Raw genomic sequence first — 16,986 nt, 5'->3', positions numbered from 1 at the left:
TCGTATATTTCTGTTTCAGCATCAGATATTGCTTCAATATTGCTATTGCAAAGATCCTTCTTCTCATACGACTGCATGATGTATCTTTATATATTTTGTCTCTTATAACCTGTATTTAAAGTATTTTCATAACCGCAAGGTAATCACGTGTTCGGCATTCCCAACATTAAAGTTATTTTTATTAGTTTGTCCCCAATTTGTGATGCTTATCTCCCACGTCCGCAATCTTCCTTTTGTTCACCTACAGCGGCGCCAAAGTTATTTCTATCAGTCTGGCGGTATTCTGTAATGTTTACCAAACGTGTCAACGGTCTTCCTTTATATTAAAATTCAAGTTTTAGCAAGCACACATCATCACTCCTACCCAACCGGGTTTCCAAAAGCGCGGGAAAAGTTCAGTTTATGTCTTAAGTTCATCAGCAACAGACGTACGGAAACCACGCTCTGTATATGTACCATCATAGTGTATCATACCGTACACGAAGTTTTACCACGCTCTGTATATGTACCGGCATTACATATCATACCAAAGTATACATATTTTATACACGACGTCTTTCAGATTATTACCAACGAGTAATATTTTACATATTACGAATGAGTAAAAAGTCACGCATGAATAAATATTTCCCTCCCATCATACATTGTTCACCAATGGTGTTAAGGGTCCCGGGTTCGATCCCAGTGCGTATCACACATTATAAGTGTTCTGAGCTTCTTATTTTTAACAAATAAAACAATTTCCTACCACTTTATGAGATTTCATAGAAATCGAACCGTTAAATATATTAGGAGAATATCTTTTTATTCTCTCTCACATATTGTTCGTGTAATCTTTTATTCTCTCTCACATATTGCTCGATCATCTTTTATTCTCTCACATATTGTTCGTGTAATCTTTTATTCTCTCTCACATATTGCTCGATCATCTTTTATTCTCTCAAAATGACGTATCAACAGATTTAATTCAAATTTCCATTATTATTATTTTTAAAAATACCCAGTATAAAGTCTCTACAGACACGTATACAAACTCGAAAAAGAACACATGACCTTTCCATGTCAGCACAACTAAAAACAGAAATATAACAACTTTCTAATACACGTAACCAGGTCATCAAACCCTAATAACCTAACCCAACCCGCTGCCAACACAGACCATTACTTTCTATATTAATTATAGTACCTAACGGTACCTGTAGAATTGTTTGTCTGCTTCTACTGCGTTCAATGCTCTCCAATCATGCCCAGTAGGCCCAAGGAAACTGATGATCAGTGAAAGTGAATGACTTTCAAAGCATTGGTGTAATAAGATCGTATTTGAGTAGAACTTAAAAATACAGTGGATAAAGAGTATATGACAATTTCCACTAGTGCCAAACACTCTTATACCCAACTGAAATTCTTAGAGAATATTACAAATTGTATGACAATTAGATGAGCACTGTCACGGTACATTGAAGATCTGGGTTCGACCGTAAGCTCTCTAATTTATTCATTGTTTCACCAATGTTTCACTATTAATAGGCACACCGGAAGCAAATTCTTGGATGAGTGAATCAAAACCTCACTTCTTATCCTCTCTTATGGCATTTTATTATTGTATATATACTTATAGGATGTATACTGTAGATTTTGGCTCTTTAAAAAGTGGATCGGCATTGTTCCCAACAAAATGATGAAAGAGGTATGACCTCCCATACTGCCTTCTCGACTCTAGCGCCACTGATTATTAAAATATGTTTATATTGGGATCCACAATATTTCAGAAAAAATCGAAGGAATTTTTAAAACAGAACTTGATTCCTTTTTAAAGTGTAAGTTATCATGACCAATGAAACTGAATTATTGTCAGTTTTTTTTTTCAACCGGGACGCTCACTAGCCAATAGACTAGCAGGGAGGGCTAACATGAGAACACAGTAGACATCCTTTGGATAACTATCCTAATTCTAACTGTATACCATTCAATGACTAAGGAGAGCGGTCCCGGGTTCGATTCCAGGTGAGGTCACTCGGTCGAAAAAGTGTAACACGCTTTTTCAGGCCAGTCACCCTGAATGAGGTTTTCCTGGATTTTCTTCATTCACACCAGGCAAATGCCGGGGTGATGCCTAACATATAGGTCCCAGGCCGCTTCCTTCCTTCTCTTTCCCCGGATAGTCTGCTCGCCGAGGGACGTCATCTCTCAAATCCTGAAGGGTTAAATGGCCTTAGATGCCGAAAGCCCAGAAATCTAAATCCTAAATCCTAAATCAATGAATAGGGATCGAATATGTGAACTGCTTTGCAATACTGTATTCCTCACGAAATCTGTATACGATAATTCATACTGATTCAAAATTTTCAGGAATATTGTAAGAAGATTTAAAAGTATTACATATAATATTCGCTAACCGGTTTTAAGAACGTTTGTAATCAAATAATGGAAGGAGGAGAGTTAACTTTCGCATGGTCTAGCTACTGGCTAGCTCTTAATAGACTGCAAAAATATCTTCCAAAATTCTTATTCTTCTTCTTCTTCTTCTTCTTCTTCTTCTTCTTCTTCTTCTTATTATTATTATTATTATTATTATTATTATTATTATTATTATTATTATTATTATTATTATTATTATTATTACAGTGCACCTCCGACGAACTACTCTACTTGCGAACAATTCGCTTTATGAACATGTTTTGTGAACAATTTTCTTCCTTGACTAACGAGCAATAGGCCTATTTCGCGATATGTGCACATACAGTGCACTCGACAAAATTTTTGGCGCTTAGTATCTACTTTTAGGCGTTTGCCATAAATATTATAGGTCTTATGCAGAGTCGTTCTAACGCGCGATTCTAAAGAGTTCGCCTAACATAAGTTTCTTGCAGTAGTCAGGCTTTTAGTATGACGCTAATCATTCGTCAAAACAACTCTGCATAAGACCTTATGTGTTAGTGTTCTGTATTCTTACTTATTTTTTAAGCGTAATGTTATTTTCATTCTAGATTCTTCATCACAGAAAAGCACTTAAAAATGTAGAAAAAAAGAAAACAAAAGAAACATACATACAGTGTCATGTTTCTGTAATTTGCATTTACATTATTTAGAAAAAAATATTATGGGACGGTTTAAGTTTATAACCCGGATTTCATTGTATTTTATTATTATTATTATTATTATTATTATTATTATTATTATTATTATTATTATTATTATTATTATTATTATTATTATTATTATTATTATTATTATTAAATTACGATATCTATATTTTGAAATTTTCTGAACTACTAGGATATTAGTTAAGTAATATAGGTACACCACTACACAATAGCGGATGCTACAAGATATTCCCTAGTAGTGATCATGGTAGATCGTATATAAAGTACTTGACAAAAATAAACGACCAAGATCGTAAATAGCTTTAGTGTCATTATTGGTTGCTTATTTTTGTCCTACACTTTACACTGATGGTCATATGGTTAGGATTTGTAAAATTAAAGTGAAAAATTCGTTGCCTCAACCTAGTTTAAAGCGCATGCTGGCCAACCAACAATTTGCCATCCTTTATCCAATGTAGTATATAATGTATGTTGGCCAACCAACAATTTTCCGTAATTTATCCAAGAATTTCGATCCCGCAATCCCAATCCCAAATTTATATCTTTACGAGATTTTTTTTTACTACTTTCGAAGTCACGTTAGCAATTGAGTTAATTAGCAAAATGCAGGCGAAACAGCTAATTATAAAGAAGGGCCAACATTTGCTGCTGGCTAACCTACCATTTCATACAGTGGAGCTCACTGTCTGCGCTGCTAGAGTTTTCTTGCATTCGAGTTAAAAAAAAAAAAAGCCAAATACAGACTTATAGTAATTTTATACACTTTAAAAATGTATGAGTCAAGTTAAACACAACTGTGTATAAAATATTTGGCTTTGTGAGAGAGAATAGGGTATCGGTGGTTCAATGGTACAGCTTTCATTTTTAATGGAAGGTTGATTCCTGTCACACTCCAGGACAGGAATTTATTAAGGTGTACGAAGACACACGAAAATTGCTCGGAGCAAGGTCCGGGCTATACAGTGGGTAGTCAATCACTTCCGAGTGAAACAAGTGCAGATGATGGTTTGTCACCTGTCCTATAGCCCGGATCTTCCTCAGAGTGGTTTTCATATCTTCTCACAACCCAAGACATTTATGTCCGGTAAGCATTTTGATAGTGATGAACAATTGTAAACGGCTGTTATACATTGGTTCCGTTCCCAGGCGTCTGACGTTTACTATATTTCAATACAATACTTGATCCCATGGTATAAGTACCTGAATTCCGGTGATGAGTGTGTTGAAAAGTAGCATCAGATATGCTGCAGGGGTAAAAGTGAGGGGGAACACCGCCCCCCCGCTTCGAAAAAATATGTACGACGTCTCCTCAATTCCTAAAAAAATTACAATGGGCAAAGATAGGCAGAGGGAACGGCCTGACGTCATGAAACTTCCTGCCGTCCCCCTACCTTTTCAGAACCACTTTTACCTCTGCTGTGCTGTATCTGTGTCCATGAATGTTTCAAGGCCATTTTGTCTTCTTTATGTTTACCACCGTAGGGGAAACTTAATTTCTGGTCGCGCCTCATAAAGTATGAAACAGTATCCTGATGGTAGCATGAACAATCTACGTACCGTATATAACAAAACTAAAACTGAGGGAACAAAAGGAAACCTATATAAAGCTCAATCAGTTTATGATTTGTAATTTTGTTTTAAGTATTCGTGAGCACTGAGTATAAAAGGCAATACTTACAATTAAAGTGGGACCCGAATCTCTACTCGGGATTTTGTACGAAAGTGTTGTCCAACCACAATCCTAAAACTGTTATCTCCTCTACCGGAGGAAGGATGTGACCCAGTATATGTCTATGGTAAAGATAGGGTTACCATATTTCAAAAATGAAAATCCGGGACGCTACTAAATTACCAGAATCTTTGAAACGCTTAAAATTAAAAGAAGTATTATATACTAATTTACTTTCTCCTATTAGATAGAGTTGTTCAAGCTTTACATAATCACATTTTTAGTCATTTAAGTAGACCTTCTTCTCCCTAATTAAGCAAATGTAAGCAAATGATTTATTCCCTCCCCTGGTAAGCATTTCCCCCCCAAGATCTGTTGTGTTTCTTGGCTTTCAGTGTCTGCTTCAGCCCATTCAAGGTATATTTCCTTTCACACTTTTTGTCTGTTCGTGTTGTATTTTATTTTTTTAAGAATGGTTAATTCATTGGCAATATGTTTTGTCGGCGTTTATTATCTTCAAAGAACTTCTTTCATTGAAATTTTATTTTATTTTAAACTTTTCTGTTCCTGGCCCATGAAACGAATGCTTCGTTCAATGTCAAAGGAGTTAAATTGTGAACTTAATTAAATCCATGTTTTATGTATTCATTTTTTTTTCAATTTTTGAATTGACATACTCAGAAGTTGAAGAGAATAATAATATACTTAATCCTGTGAAAAAAGCAAACTATTATATTTCCTTCCTTTCTTCTGCGCTGAAATCCAAGACATTTAAACGTCCCGAGAAATATTTTCGGGACGCGGATATCGATTCCGTGACGGTTCCGAATTTTCCGGGACGGATGGCAATCTTAAGTAAAGATCAAAATTGAATTAAAAGTAAGTTTTGAAAAAGGTCTACAATCGGGTTGCAACCAGGCCCACAACTAGAGGGGGGCTAGTTGGGGCCTGGCCCCCGTAAACTTTTCGTGCCTCCTCCAGACCTCAACACAAAAAACACAATTTAGATATGTGCAAGAGAATTTTTAATGACTTGGTCCCCCTAACATACCCCTGCCCCCTTCCCAAACCTCTGTGGCTGGTTGCGGGCCTGCTTGTAACCAAAAAATTCGGCCCACTTTCGGGCCGAAGGAAGCATGCTGATGTGGAAAGAAGTAAAGGGAAAAGAGAATTTTGTGTAGCGAAAAACTGTGAAGGTAATTGAGCTGAGCGAAGCGAAGCTCTTATACTCGGGTTAGCCGTTTGGTTGTCCGCGAACTCCTCCTAGACCGTTTGGCCGATCTCAACCAAACTTAGCACGCTGATAGAGTATGTCGTGCCGAGTGACAACATAGGTCGAAATCAAAAATCCGATGTACCATCGAGGAATAATCACCGAAAAACGCTTCCTCCTAGACCGTTTGGCCGATCTCAACCAAACTTAGCACGTTGATAAAGTATGTCGTGCTGAGTGACAACATAGGTCGAAATCAAAAATCCGATGTACCATCGAGGAATAATCACCGAAAAACGCTTCCTGATTACGTAGTTTAAGCTCGCTCAGCTCATTTCATTGCAATCGGGTATATACATTGCATTCCTAGTATTAATATAGCTAATTCAAAATTTTAGGAGGCTGGTAACTGACTGGAACAGTTTAATTGGCAAGAAAATATCAAATGGGCGCTTCTACTCTGAGACAATGAGCCTTGTAATTTCTGAGCCATAGAGTTAGGCAGTTAATAAGCTAGAAAATTATAAATGTAGCATACTCCTTCAGTTTAGATTGATTTGTAGTTAACGCAACATGAGTTTGAAATCAGTATCAGTTTCACCCATTCATATTCTTGGTAATTTCACTAGATGCACGTAGCAACCCTGAGCGATTTCCTATACACATGGACTTCCTTCTGTCCGCGCATTCAGCAGCAGAAGTCGTGTTCGTAGACGTGGTGAGGTCTGGTGATTTGTTGTGGACGTGGGAAGGAGTGATGTGTAGTTTATTTATCTTTTGAATGGAATTGTGTACCTGATTGCTTTATGTGTTAAACAGAAGAGTACTTATCGTGAAGTGCTTATTTATATTTTAGCAACAATGTCTGACAATCAGCCTGTGGTTAATGGAATTTGTGAAAAATCTGGTGAGACTGAGAGCAATGCAGGGACTCAGCAGAAGAAGACACCAAAGCAGTTGGAAAAGGAAGCCAAAAAACTAGCAAAGCTTGAGAAATTCAAACAGAAACAAGAAAAACAAAAAGAGTCACAAGCTCAGACTAAAGAAAAACCAGAGGTAATATATTGATTTATCTTAAATGTTATGATGGAGAAGCGGTATTGCATCATTACCCTTTCACTCTTTTCACCTGAAGCATGTGCGCACGGTAATGAGTTATTATGCCATATGTGCACTTCATTGCGGAACTGTAGATATCACTCAGAATTAATATTACGATACAATCATTTGTAATAAGTAAATTCTTTATGAGACAAAGTAATAATTATATGTAATTGTATATCTTCATATAATACCATTAATAATGTAAATCAAAGCTAATGAATAATTTAATAAGCAATTTTCATTGTGTTTCAGTTTCTATTATAGAGACGGTAAATAAGCCTGACTTACAAGTTGCGTCAGTGGCAATAAATTATTTGACTCTGTAAACGTGTAACATAAATTCAGCTGTAATTTTGTCAGAAGAGTGCTGTAATTTTGTATCATTTTTGTTGTTAGATTTACACCTTGATATGATGAAATTCGATTATTTATTTACATACTGTTCGTCAGCTACACTAAGCTATTTGTCAGCTACCTTCTTGAAAGCAATAGCAGCCTCACAACACCATTATCAAATTGATTTCATACAACCAATTTTGTAATAGCTTACAGTTTCGCTTGGCATTTTTAATGTTGATGTTGGTTCAGTTTTAATGTTCATAGCGATACATACATCATATTAGATCGGTTTTGCTGTGCCATTTGTGTATTTTGACTTAAATCATGGTAAAAATAAAATAATTATGTAAGTCAACCGAAAGAAGTATTAACTTCGTAGATAGCAGCTGTTTAAATACAATGGATGGTAATTATGGTAATATAACGTTAAACATCATATGCAAGAGTGAAAGTGTGAGGCCAACGCATCTGGGTTTGATCTCTGGTCAGTCACACAGTTTCCCTTTTTGAATGTGATTTCATCTATAGTGAAATTCGTTTTGGCCTATGTTTAGCAGAAGGGGCCTTTTTTTTTTTCTTAAAAAAATGTTCTAATTTGGTAATTTCTGTTCACATTAAGTTAGTTCAGTTTAGGTAAGTTTAGATTAGGTTAGATTATTTTATGTTAATGTAGGAGTCCAGCATAATAATAATAAAAAAAGAATTTCGCTTATTTCTACTAATATTAAGTTAGTTCAGGTTAGATTTGGTTACGTTATGTTACGTCTAAGTACTTGCATCATTCATTTCTTCTGTAAATTTGTGTTTTTTACGTGCTTTTGGACCCCTTCTGCTAAACGTACTCCATAATTTTATATATATATATGCAAAATTGTAATCACTGTTCTCATTATGCTCATATTTTGAAAAACTAGAACTTCATTGTGCAGAGTTCTTAGGACTATTGCAGATGTTTAAATAATATATGTTGGCACCTACAAAGATATTCTAAATGGTTACGAAAGTTTAGTAATGTTTACGTGTATTATGGCTTTTGTTACACAAGTATGTAGCTGATATATAAATCCAGTATTAGGGTAAATTAAAGTGATATTTAGGATAAAATTAAGTAAATGAATATTAAAGAGAGAAAATTGAAATAATGATCAAATATTTTACTTGTTTGGTGTGTAAAGGGGTACTTTTTTTTTTAAATACAATATTTCACAAATTCCAGTGCTTACTTACTAAGTAGTTCGTGCAATTGTTGGGGCTTCTCAGGTTAGAATAAAGAGTATAACTTCATACCTTGATTCTTAAGGTGGCAAATTTTTACTTTGACTCCAACTGTGACTTCAACCGATTCATGTGATCCGGTTCCCGGAGCAGTTTAGGAATCATTCCTAAACTGCTCCCGGAACCGGATCACATGAATCGATTACAATTACTAACACAGTGAAAGTAATGTACGATGTTAAGAATTATACTATAAGTACAAGGGCCACAATGTTACTATACGATGTTAAGAATTATACTATAAGTACAAGGGCCACAATGTTACTATAGGATGTTAAGAATTATACTATAAGTACAAGGGCCACAATGTTACTATACGAAGTTAAGAATTATACTATAAGTACAAGGGCCACAATGTTACTAAACATCAATTCAGGTGAAGCGGTGACTATGAATTTTGAGATCTAAATGGGGGGCTACCGCCCCCCAACCCCCCCGCTCAAGTACCATAAAAACATCCAAAATAATAATAAATAATCACACCACTACTATAAAGCTAAGATAAGAAGGGAAAAATTAAAAAAAAAAAAACCACTCGTCTCTAATCATAAATCAGTGCATGACAAAGAAAAAAAAAATTACATCTCAACAAGACAATAGGACAAGCAGCAGCAAACCAAATACTTTGCCTAATACGCAAATGCAAAACAAATCAAGAATAAAAATAATATGAATTAAAAAAAGAAAACACTCACCATTTCGCCATAGGAGAAATCTCATGAATAATGAACTCATAACTGCTGATTCCACACACGAAAAAATAAGATACCAAGAACTCATGCACAATACTCAACATTACTGAAAAATGTTCCTTTCCGCACACACGTCGTTTTATTAAACCGAGCACACTTGCTATTATTACAAACAAGAAACCAATAAACGTCCACTTTTAGAATACGTCGAAAATATCTTCAGTTTAGACCACAACTATGATAGGTTTTCTCTAACTCAATTCAACCAATTCAATTACGCGCTCCCGCATGCCACAAACAGCTGCACACACATACATGCACACAGAACATGTGACTACTAACCAACTACCATATGACTACACAAACACCTAGTGGGAAAAATATGAACTAAGACGTCACACCAAAAACACGAACAGTTCCAACAAGTGACTCACGCACAAACAGTTCCAGGAAGTAACTGAACCTATAAGAACCGATTAAAGTCACAGTTGGAGTCAAAGTAAAGACTTACCCTTAAGGTTATTTATTGCTGACCAATTTCAGCTTGCTAATCCTGCATTTTTGTAGAAAGTAACATACTAATAAATAATTTTGTGTAACATTAATTGTTTAAATATAGTGTATGTTTTCAATTCAAGGATTCGAGTTCTCTTCAGATGTTTTAGACCATCGTACGAACTGTCGTTTAAGTATTAAAAAAAAAAAAAAAAAAAAAAAAAATCTACAGGAATCAAGGTATGTAAAGGAATTTTGGTTTCAACCAGCATTTGAGAAACAAGTCTGTTGGAGGCTATATAATTGATAAGCTGAAAGTAGAGTCAGAAATAATTAATAGGAAGTAACAAGATAAGAAATTATTTCTATCATTGAATTATACACGTGTATTAAGTTCAATTATTCGTAAACAATTAACTAACTGTAGGAATTTTGATTTATTGCCGCAGAAACTAAACCTCTCCGTCAGATCGTATCGTATAAAAAGTCATTTCCTCTCTAGATTGTTATTACCTACCTGCATAAGATCCTGGTTTATTCAGTGAATACTTCCTCAACGGACATCTTCATAATATGCACAGATTGTTTAGTTGTTCCTTTTATGTTATTACCGGAGAAGGAACTTCTCTTTTACGGACACGGACAATCTTTTATTTCCCCAACGTTGCAGTGTCCTCTTCATAACGGACGGGAGTTATTCTAAGCTGTTCACACATATTTAGCACAGAAAAAAACTCTGCAATTTGAAAACAGATCTGCGATACAGACCAGTAGATAGAAAATCCCTTCCCTACAAAATGTTTTTTTGTCATAAATCAATCATCTGTTGAACCGCCAAAGCAGTTGTAAGCTGAATTTAAAATTTATTTTTTCTCTTCCACAATAAATTGCTTTTTTTTTTGGGGGGGGGAGACTCCTAGAATACCTTCAATGAGTAGGTAGGTAGTAGATTTTTTCTATACTTATAAACAATATGGAATTAATTTTTATTTTTAAAAATATTTCATTGTCTATTTCAGTTTCAGTATTAAACTATGTTAATGATATATTTAATTGCAATAATAGAAATGTAGATGTATTAATAAGGATCTTATGACGGAGATTTCAATGGAATATAAAATTCTTCATATGTTTGGACATTAGTACGGAAATGTTTTAGGTTTTGTCTCTTTTGCGTTTCTTAATATTATATATGCCCTTTCATCAATGTATTCACCAGGAGAATATCAATTCTACATTCCTGGAAGTGGGTTTTGTTAGCGAATTTTCTTAAATGTTGAAGCAGTAGAGGCGTTTAGAATATGTTCCAAATTCCCTTTAAATTAATCGAGATTACTTAGGAAGGGACATCTGTTAAATACATTATTCACCGTATTCAAGGCGTTGAGTCAACGATACCTCGTATGATCCTGCTAAACATTATTTGAAATGTGCTTCGAGTAGGTGAAAATTGCACGAAAGAGTCGGGTTCAATTTCTGGTTGTAAGCTGTAGTTTCATATCTTATATAGCCTTGAAACTGAAAAGAATGTTAAATTTTAAGGAATCATCTTTCCAAGTGGGGGAAAAAAAATGACACGTTCATGTTTCTAACTGAAAATTACAAAATGCCGTTGCATTTATGTTTTTCATGTATTTTAGGGGCGGAAATTATAAAATAAATACTGGTTCATGAGTAACTTTCACCTTTGTACTTTCAGAAAAAGGAAAAGAAGAAAGAAACCAAGAAGGAAGTTATAACTTACAATATTCCAACAAAACCAGGAGAGAAGAAGGTCACGGATTGTCCTCTGCCGGATTCATATAGCCCTCAATACGTAGAAGCTGCTTGGTATAGTTGGTGGGAAAAACAGGGATTCTTTAAGCCAGAATATGGGGTAAGTGTTGCTTCTAGATCGTGTTATTGATAGAAAGACATATTCTTTGTGTGGCTAAATTTTGATTTTAAATGGTTTTTCGTAAAAGAAACATGATTAATGGTTTATCTGGCGTAAGTGTACTTATTATTGGAAATCCAACTTGGAAAGGGGGAAACGAAGGTTGTGTTTATTATAGAAATACTGTATATATATATTTCGGAATCACTTAACTTGAGGGTCATGAAATTCGGTATTTATACTTTTCATTTAAAATAATTAAATAAAAATGTTGTTTTGATACTTTTTCTAGAAAGGGAAGGGAAGGAGAAGTGGAATTTCTTAAGTTTAGAGACATAAAATGTGGTATCGAAACTTTTATTTAAAACACTTTAACACGTTTCAGCGTTTTCTAATATTTGACCGAGACGGGAATAAACTGGGATAGGACTGATTAACTAAGATTTTCATATCTCAGAATTACTTAGGCTAGGAGAAACGAAAATGGGTATTTAGACTTTTCATTTGAAATAAATAAAGGACTTTTATAAATATAGAGAGAAGAAAGGTGTGGAGTCCTATTCGAACTCTCGTTACTCCGCCACCTTAGTCTTTCGGCCTGTCGAAAGTTTACCGGTAATGCACAAAGTATCTGATATGCCATATACATGAGAATATAATTATTACGTATTCTTTGTACGGAGACTTCTATTGGGTTGGAAGTGATCGAAATAGAATTAAAACTCGCGGTGACTCATTGGTAGAGCGTTCACCTCTGGTGCGATCCCAATTCGCGCTAAGTAGGCTTTTTGGTGGACAAACATCGTGTGCGTGGTTTTCCTCTGGGTTCTCCCGTTTCCTCCCACTTTCTTCATTCAACTATTTTATTCATTCCTTACCACCCCCGTTTCCTTTAACCTACACGGTGTAATCCTGGGACGTAAAACTGAAGTATTTCATTTCATTTTAGAATTAAAACTTCTTAATTTCTTTCCATAGTATTCATATCAATACATATTGCTTGTTTATTGTAGAGAAAAAGCATTTCGGAGCCAAATCCAAAGGGAAAATTCGTCATGGTAATCCCTCCGCCAAATGTAACAGGTTCGTTACATTTAGGACATGCTCTGACAAATGCTGTTGAAGATGCAATTACCAGATGGTAAGTAATTTTATCATGGGTAAGTTTCATCATGTGTTTTTTCTCACACCAGAAGCAGAATTTAGCGTAGTACAGTTGTGTTATGCTGTACTACACATGAAGTTCATTTTTAAAATGCCTAACCACTTGAAAACTGTTACACCAATCCCGTTATTATATGTATTCAACAGTTATTTTTGATGTAAAATATTATTTGAAAACGTGTACTGTTTTTCCACTCACCAATTATCTTTTGATTCTTATAATTTTCTTCAAATCTTGGACATCCTCGGAGTAAAATATTATGGAAATTTAGAAAAAAAACTTCTCATAGAATTTACGAAAAAGAATGAGCATTAATACAATGTTATGAGTTCTGATAAATAGATTCAATATGTACTATATATTTAATTATTTAAGAATATGAGTTGCATGTTTACAATAATTTGTAAACGTATTCCTTTATTTACTACATCTAATATTTATATTTAATATACTATTAACTACTGTTTAGACATCAGGGAACAATGAAGCTATGCATTTAATAGTATATTAACTGTACGGTTTCAAATAAAGAGTACATCTTCAAATTTATATATATATGTATATTAATATATATATCTATATCTATATCTACATTATGTGATCAAAAGTATCCGAATACCCCCCCCCCCAAAAAAAAAACATTTTTCATATTAGGTGCATTGTGCTGCCACCTACTGCCAGTTACTCATTATCAGCGACCTCAGTAGTCATTAGACATCGTGAGAAAGCAGAATGGGGCGCTCCGCGGAACTCACGGACTTCGAACGTGGTCAGGTGATTGGGTGTCACTTGTGTCAGAAGTCTGTACGCGAGATTTCCACACTCCTAAACATCCCTAGATCCACTGTGTCTGATGTGATAGTGAAGTGGAAACGTGAAGGGACACGTACAGGCCGACCTCGTCTGTTGACTGACAGAGACCGCCGACAGTTGAAGAGGGTCGTAAAGTGTAATAGGCAGACATCTATCCAGACCATCACAGGAATTCCAAACTGCATCAGGATTCATTCCAAGTACTATGACAGTTAGGCGTGAGGTGAGAAAACTTGGATTTTATGGTCGAGCGGCTGCTCATAAGCCACACATCACGCAGATAAATGCCAAACGACGCCTCGCTTGGTATAAGGAGCGTAAACATTGGACGATTGAACATGGAAAATCGTTGTGTGGAGTGACGAATCACGGTATACAATGTGGCAATCCGATGGCAGGGTGTGGGTATAGCGAATGCCCGGTGAACGTCATCTGTCAGCGTGTGTAGTGTCAACAGTAAAATTCGGAGGTGGTGGTGTTCTGGTGTGGTCTTGTTTTTCTTGGAGGGGGCTTGCACCCCTTGTTGTTTTGCGTGGCACTCTCATAGCGCAGGCCTACATTTATGTTTTAATCACCTTGCTTACCAACTGTTGAAGAGCAATTCGGGGATGGCGATTGCATCTTTCAACACGATCGAGCACCTGTTCATACCGCACGGCCTGTGGCGGAGTGGTTACATGACCATAACATTCCTGTAATGGACTGACCTGCACAGAATCCTGACTTGAATCCTATAGAACACCTTTGGGATGTTTTGGAACGCTGACTTCGTGCCAGGCCTCACCGATCTATATCGATACCTCCCCTCAGTTCAGCACTCCGTGAAGAATGGGCTGCCATTCCCCAAGAAACCTTCCAGTACCTGATTGAAAGTATGCCTGCGAGAGTTGAAGCTGTCATCAAGGCTAAGGGTGGGCCAACACCATATTGAATTCCAGCAGTACCGATGGAGGGCGCCACGAACTTGTAAGCCATGTTCAGCCAGGTGTCTGGATACTTTTGATCACATAGTCAGTCTCTCTCTCTCTCTTTCTCTCTCTCTTTCTCTCTCTCTCTCTCTCTCTCTCTCTCTCACTCTCACTCACTCACTCACTCTCACTCTCTCTCTCTCTCTCTCTCTCTCTCTCTCTCTCTCTCTCTCTCTCTTCTCTCTCTCTCTCTCTGTGTGTGTACTGTGGTATAACTTTCATTGTTGTATTGTTATAATTTTATATATCAATATATGTATCAATCAAGACTTTTTTGAATTTAATTAAAATTTATATTATTAACAGTTTTATAATAATAATTACGCGTGTAACGTTAGCGAAAACGGCTATAACAAACTGTTTAACACGAGCGATTTGAGACTATATGCCTGCACCATTTTGGTTTGCAGCTTCGGTTGTAATCATGACAATTATAGTGAAAATCAATTTTGTTTAATACAATTTTCTACTTTTTAACAATTTATAGTGCAATAGCCGACAATGCTAATGGCTGCGGCAATAATATTATGAAACACCAACTGTGGTTATAGGACAAGAACAACTGTACAAAAATATCATTTAATGCAACTTTGATGGTAAATGAAGCGAGGGCATCTGAAACATTAAAAATAATTACTAATAGAGGCTATAGAATACCTATTTAAGAGAAATGTACTCATCTTACACACACCACGTGTTTTTTTCCCTTTTTTCCTGTGCACTACGTAACCAATGTTTCGGTCAATTACTTTAGTCTTGTTCTCGATCAGTTCAGTCTCCCCTGCTAGAAATCTCTTAGTTCTCCATCCTTTAGTGTTAATTATTGAAAGAAAAATGACATCCCAAAGTATTCCAAAAATAAACACTTCTTGATTCATATCTTTTCGCTAACAAATTGAACAGTTCATAAGTAACGGCTTTTTAATGTTCATTTATCAATCCTTGATGCTGGTGTTATTAGATAACGTAGGTAAAAATATTATTTCCTTATTAATTTCCTCTTATATAACTCTTTGTCCACTTAGAAATGGTTATATTTAGAATATGTATATAATTGTATACAAGTTGTTGTTCTCTAATAATCAGTTAAACTAAAATTTCTTTTACTGTTTAATTCTAAATAAAACACAGATAAAACTCCAAAAGTGTGTAATGTATTGAATTATCTCAATGAAAATTTTGTGAGCTATATATTTCTCCAGTTTTAACATTATATTATTCGTTTTGTTGCCATCAATGAGAAAATAGTCAAATCTCACAAAATCTGTCTTTTTATTATTATTATTATTATTATTATTATTATTATTATTATTATTATTATTTTATTTAATCAAATTAGTGCTGATTCTTAATACTTACTAGGGATGGCTCCAAAGTTGAACCTTGAATCTGGGGATAACCTATATATTTTCTGAAAAAATTTGTCGAGCAAGTTCCAAAACTGGTTTTAATTCTTTGCCCGTAAGTGACCTCATCCCTTCAGGGTTGGAAATATATAGAACAACTTGACCTATATACCCATATATCAAATAACTTCGCATGACTAGTAGATTAAGAATATAATATACACTACCTAATGTTATCCTATATCAAGGTAATAAACTCAAAAATGATTATTCCACTATAAATATCCTATATTATCACACCGTAGAGTGATCGTGAGACAGTGTGCGTTACGTGGCTCTCACGCCTTAAAAATAAAGGCTAAGTCCTGGCAGCGCCATTTTGCCAGGACCGTGACGTATGAGTTACGTGACTCTCACACTAAAACTAAAGCCAAGCTTTGGCAAACAACATCCAGCCGGAACATCTTCCCTCTCATTACCCGGGCCTTGTCGTGGCTAGAATGCTTTAAACCCTTAAGAGTGACCAATCGGGTTTATATAGCTCGAGTAAGTGAGCTCAAATTACCACCACGACTGGTTTTCACCTAATTACTAACTCAAAATCTATTGAATGTTTTTGGACCGTATGACCTATCAAACAACTTGTCTAGATGAGCAGTTGACGAATATATAATGAACGTACTGATTTGACAACATATATAGGTGAAATCGAGGAAAATATAGAAATTGAAATAGGGTCATTCCATGTGAAATCAACCAAACTCGAAACCTCATGGTGTCAGTTTGATGAAACTTGGTACATGTGTATGCCTCTATGAGAGACGATTATGCACCAAATTGTAGCCCTGTACCCCTTGTTGTTTTAGAGTACAGAGTGGAAAAAAATGGACAAATTTGATGTTTTTTGGAGAATCTTGTGAACTTCAA

General features: G+C 35.4%; 1 protein-coding gene across 2 annotated transcripts in view; it reads left to right on the top strand.

The window, feature by feature from the left end:
* The first annotated feature begins 6,662 nt into the window (after nucleotides 1-6,662).
* Nucleotides 6,663-16,986, top strand: part of ValRS (Valyl-tRNA synthetase) — a 104,743-nt gene continuing 94,419 nt past the window's right edge. For both annotated transcript variants that reach the window (XM_081764823.1, XM_081764821.1), the window contains exons 1-3: nucleotides 6,663-7,042; nucleotides 11,591-11,767; nucleotides 12,781-12,908. In XM_081764823.1, coding sequence (XP_081620949.1) covers nucleotides 6,848-7,042; nucleotides 11,591-11,767; nucleotides 12,781-12,908 — 500 coding nt within the window. In that variant the 5' untranslated portion in view covers nucleotides 6,663-6,847. The remainder of the gene's footprint in view (nucleotides 7,043-11,590; nucleotides 11,768-12,780; nucleotides 12,909-16,986) is intronic.

This window comes from Thermobia domestica, chromosome 7 (genome assembly GCF_964235325.1).
Source record: "Thermobia domestica chromosome 7, izTheDome1.hap1.1, whole genome shotgun sequence".
Classification (NCBI taxonomy): domain Eukaryota; kingdom Metazoa; phylum Arthropoda; class Insecta; order Zygentoma; family Lepismatidae; genus Thermobia; species Thermobia domestica.
This window is presented reverse-complemented; position numbering and strand designations above follow the sequence as displayed.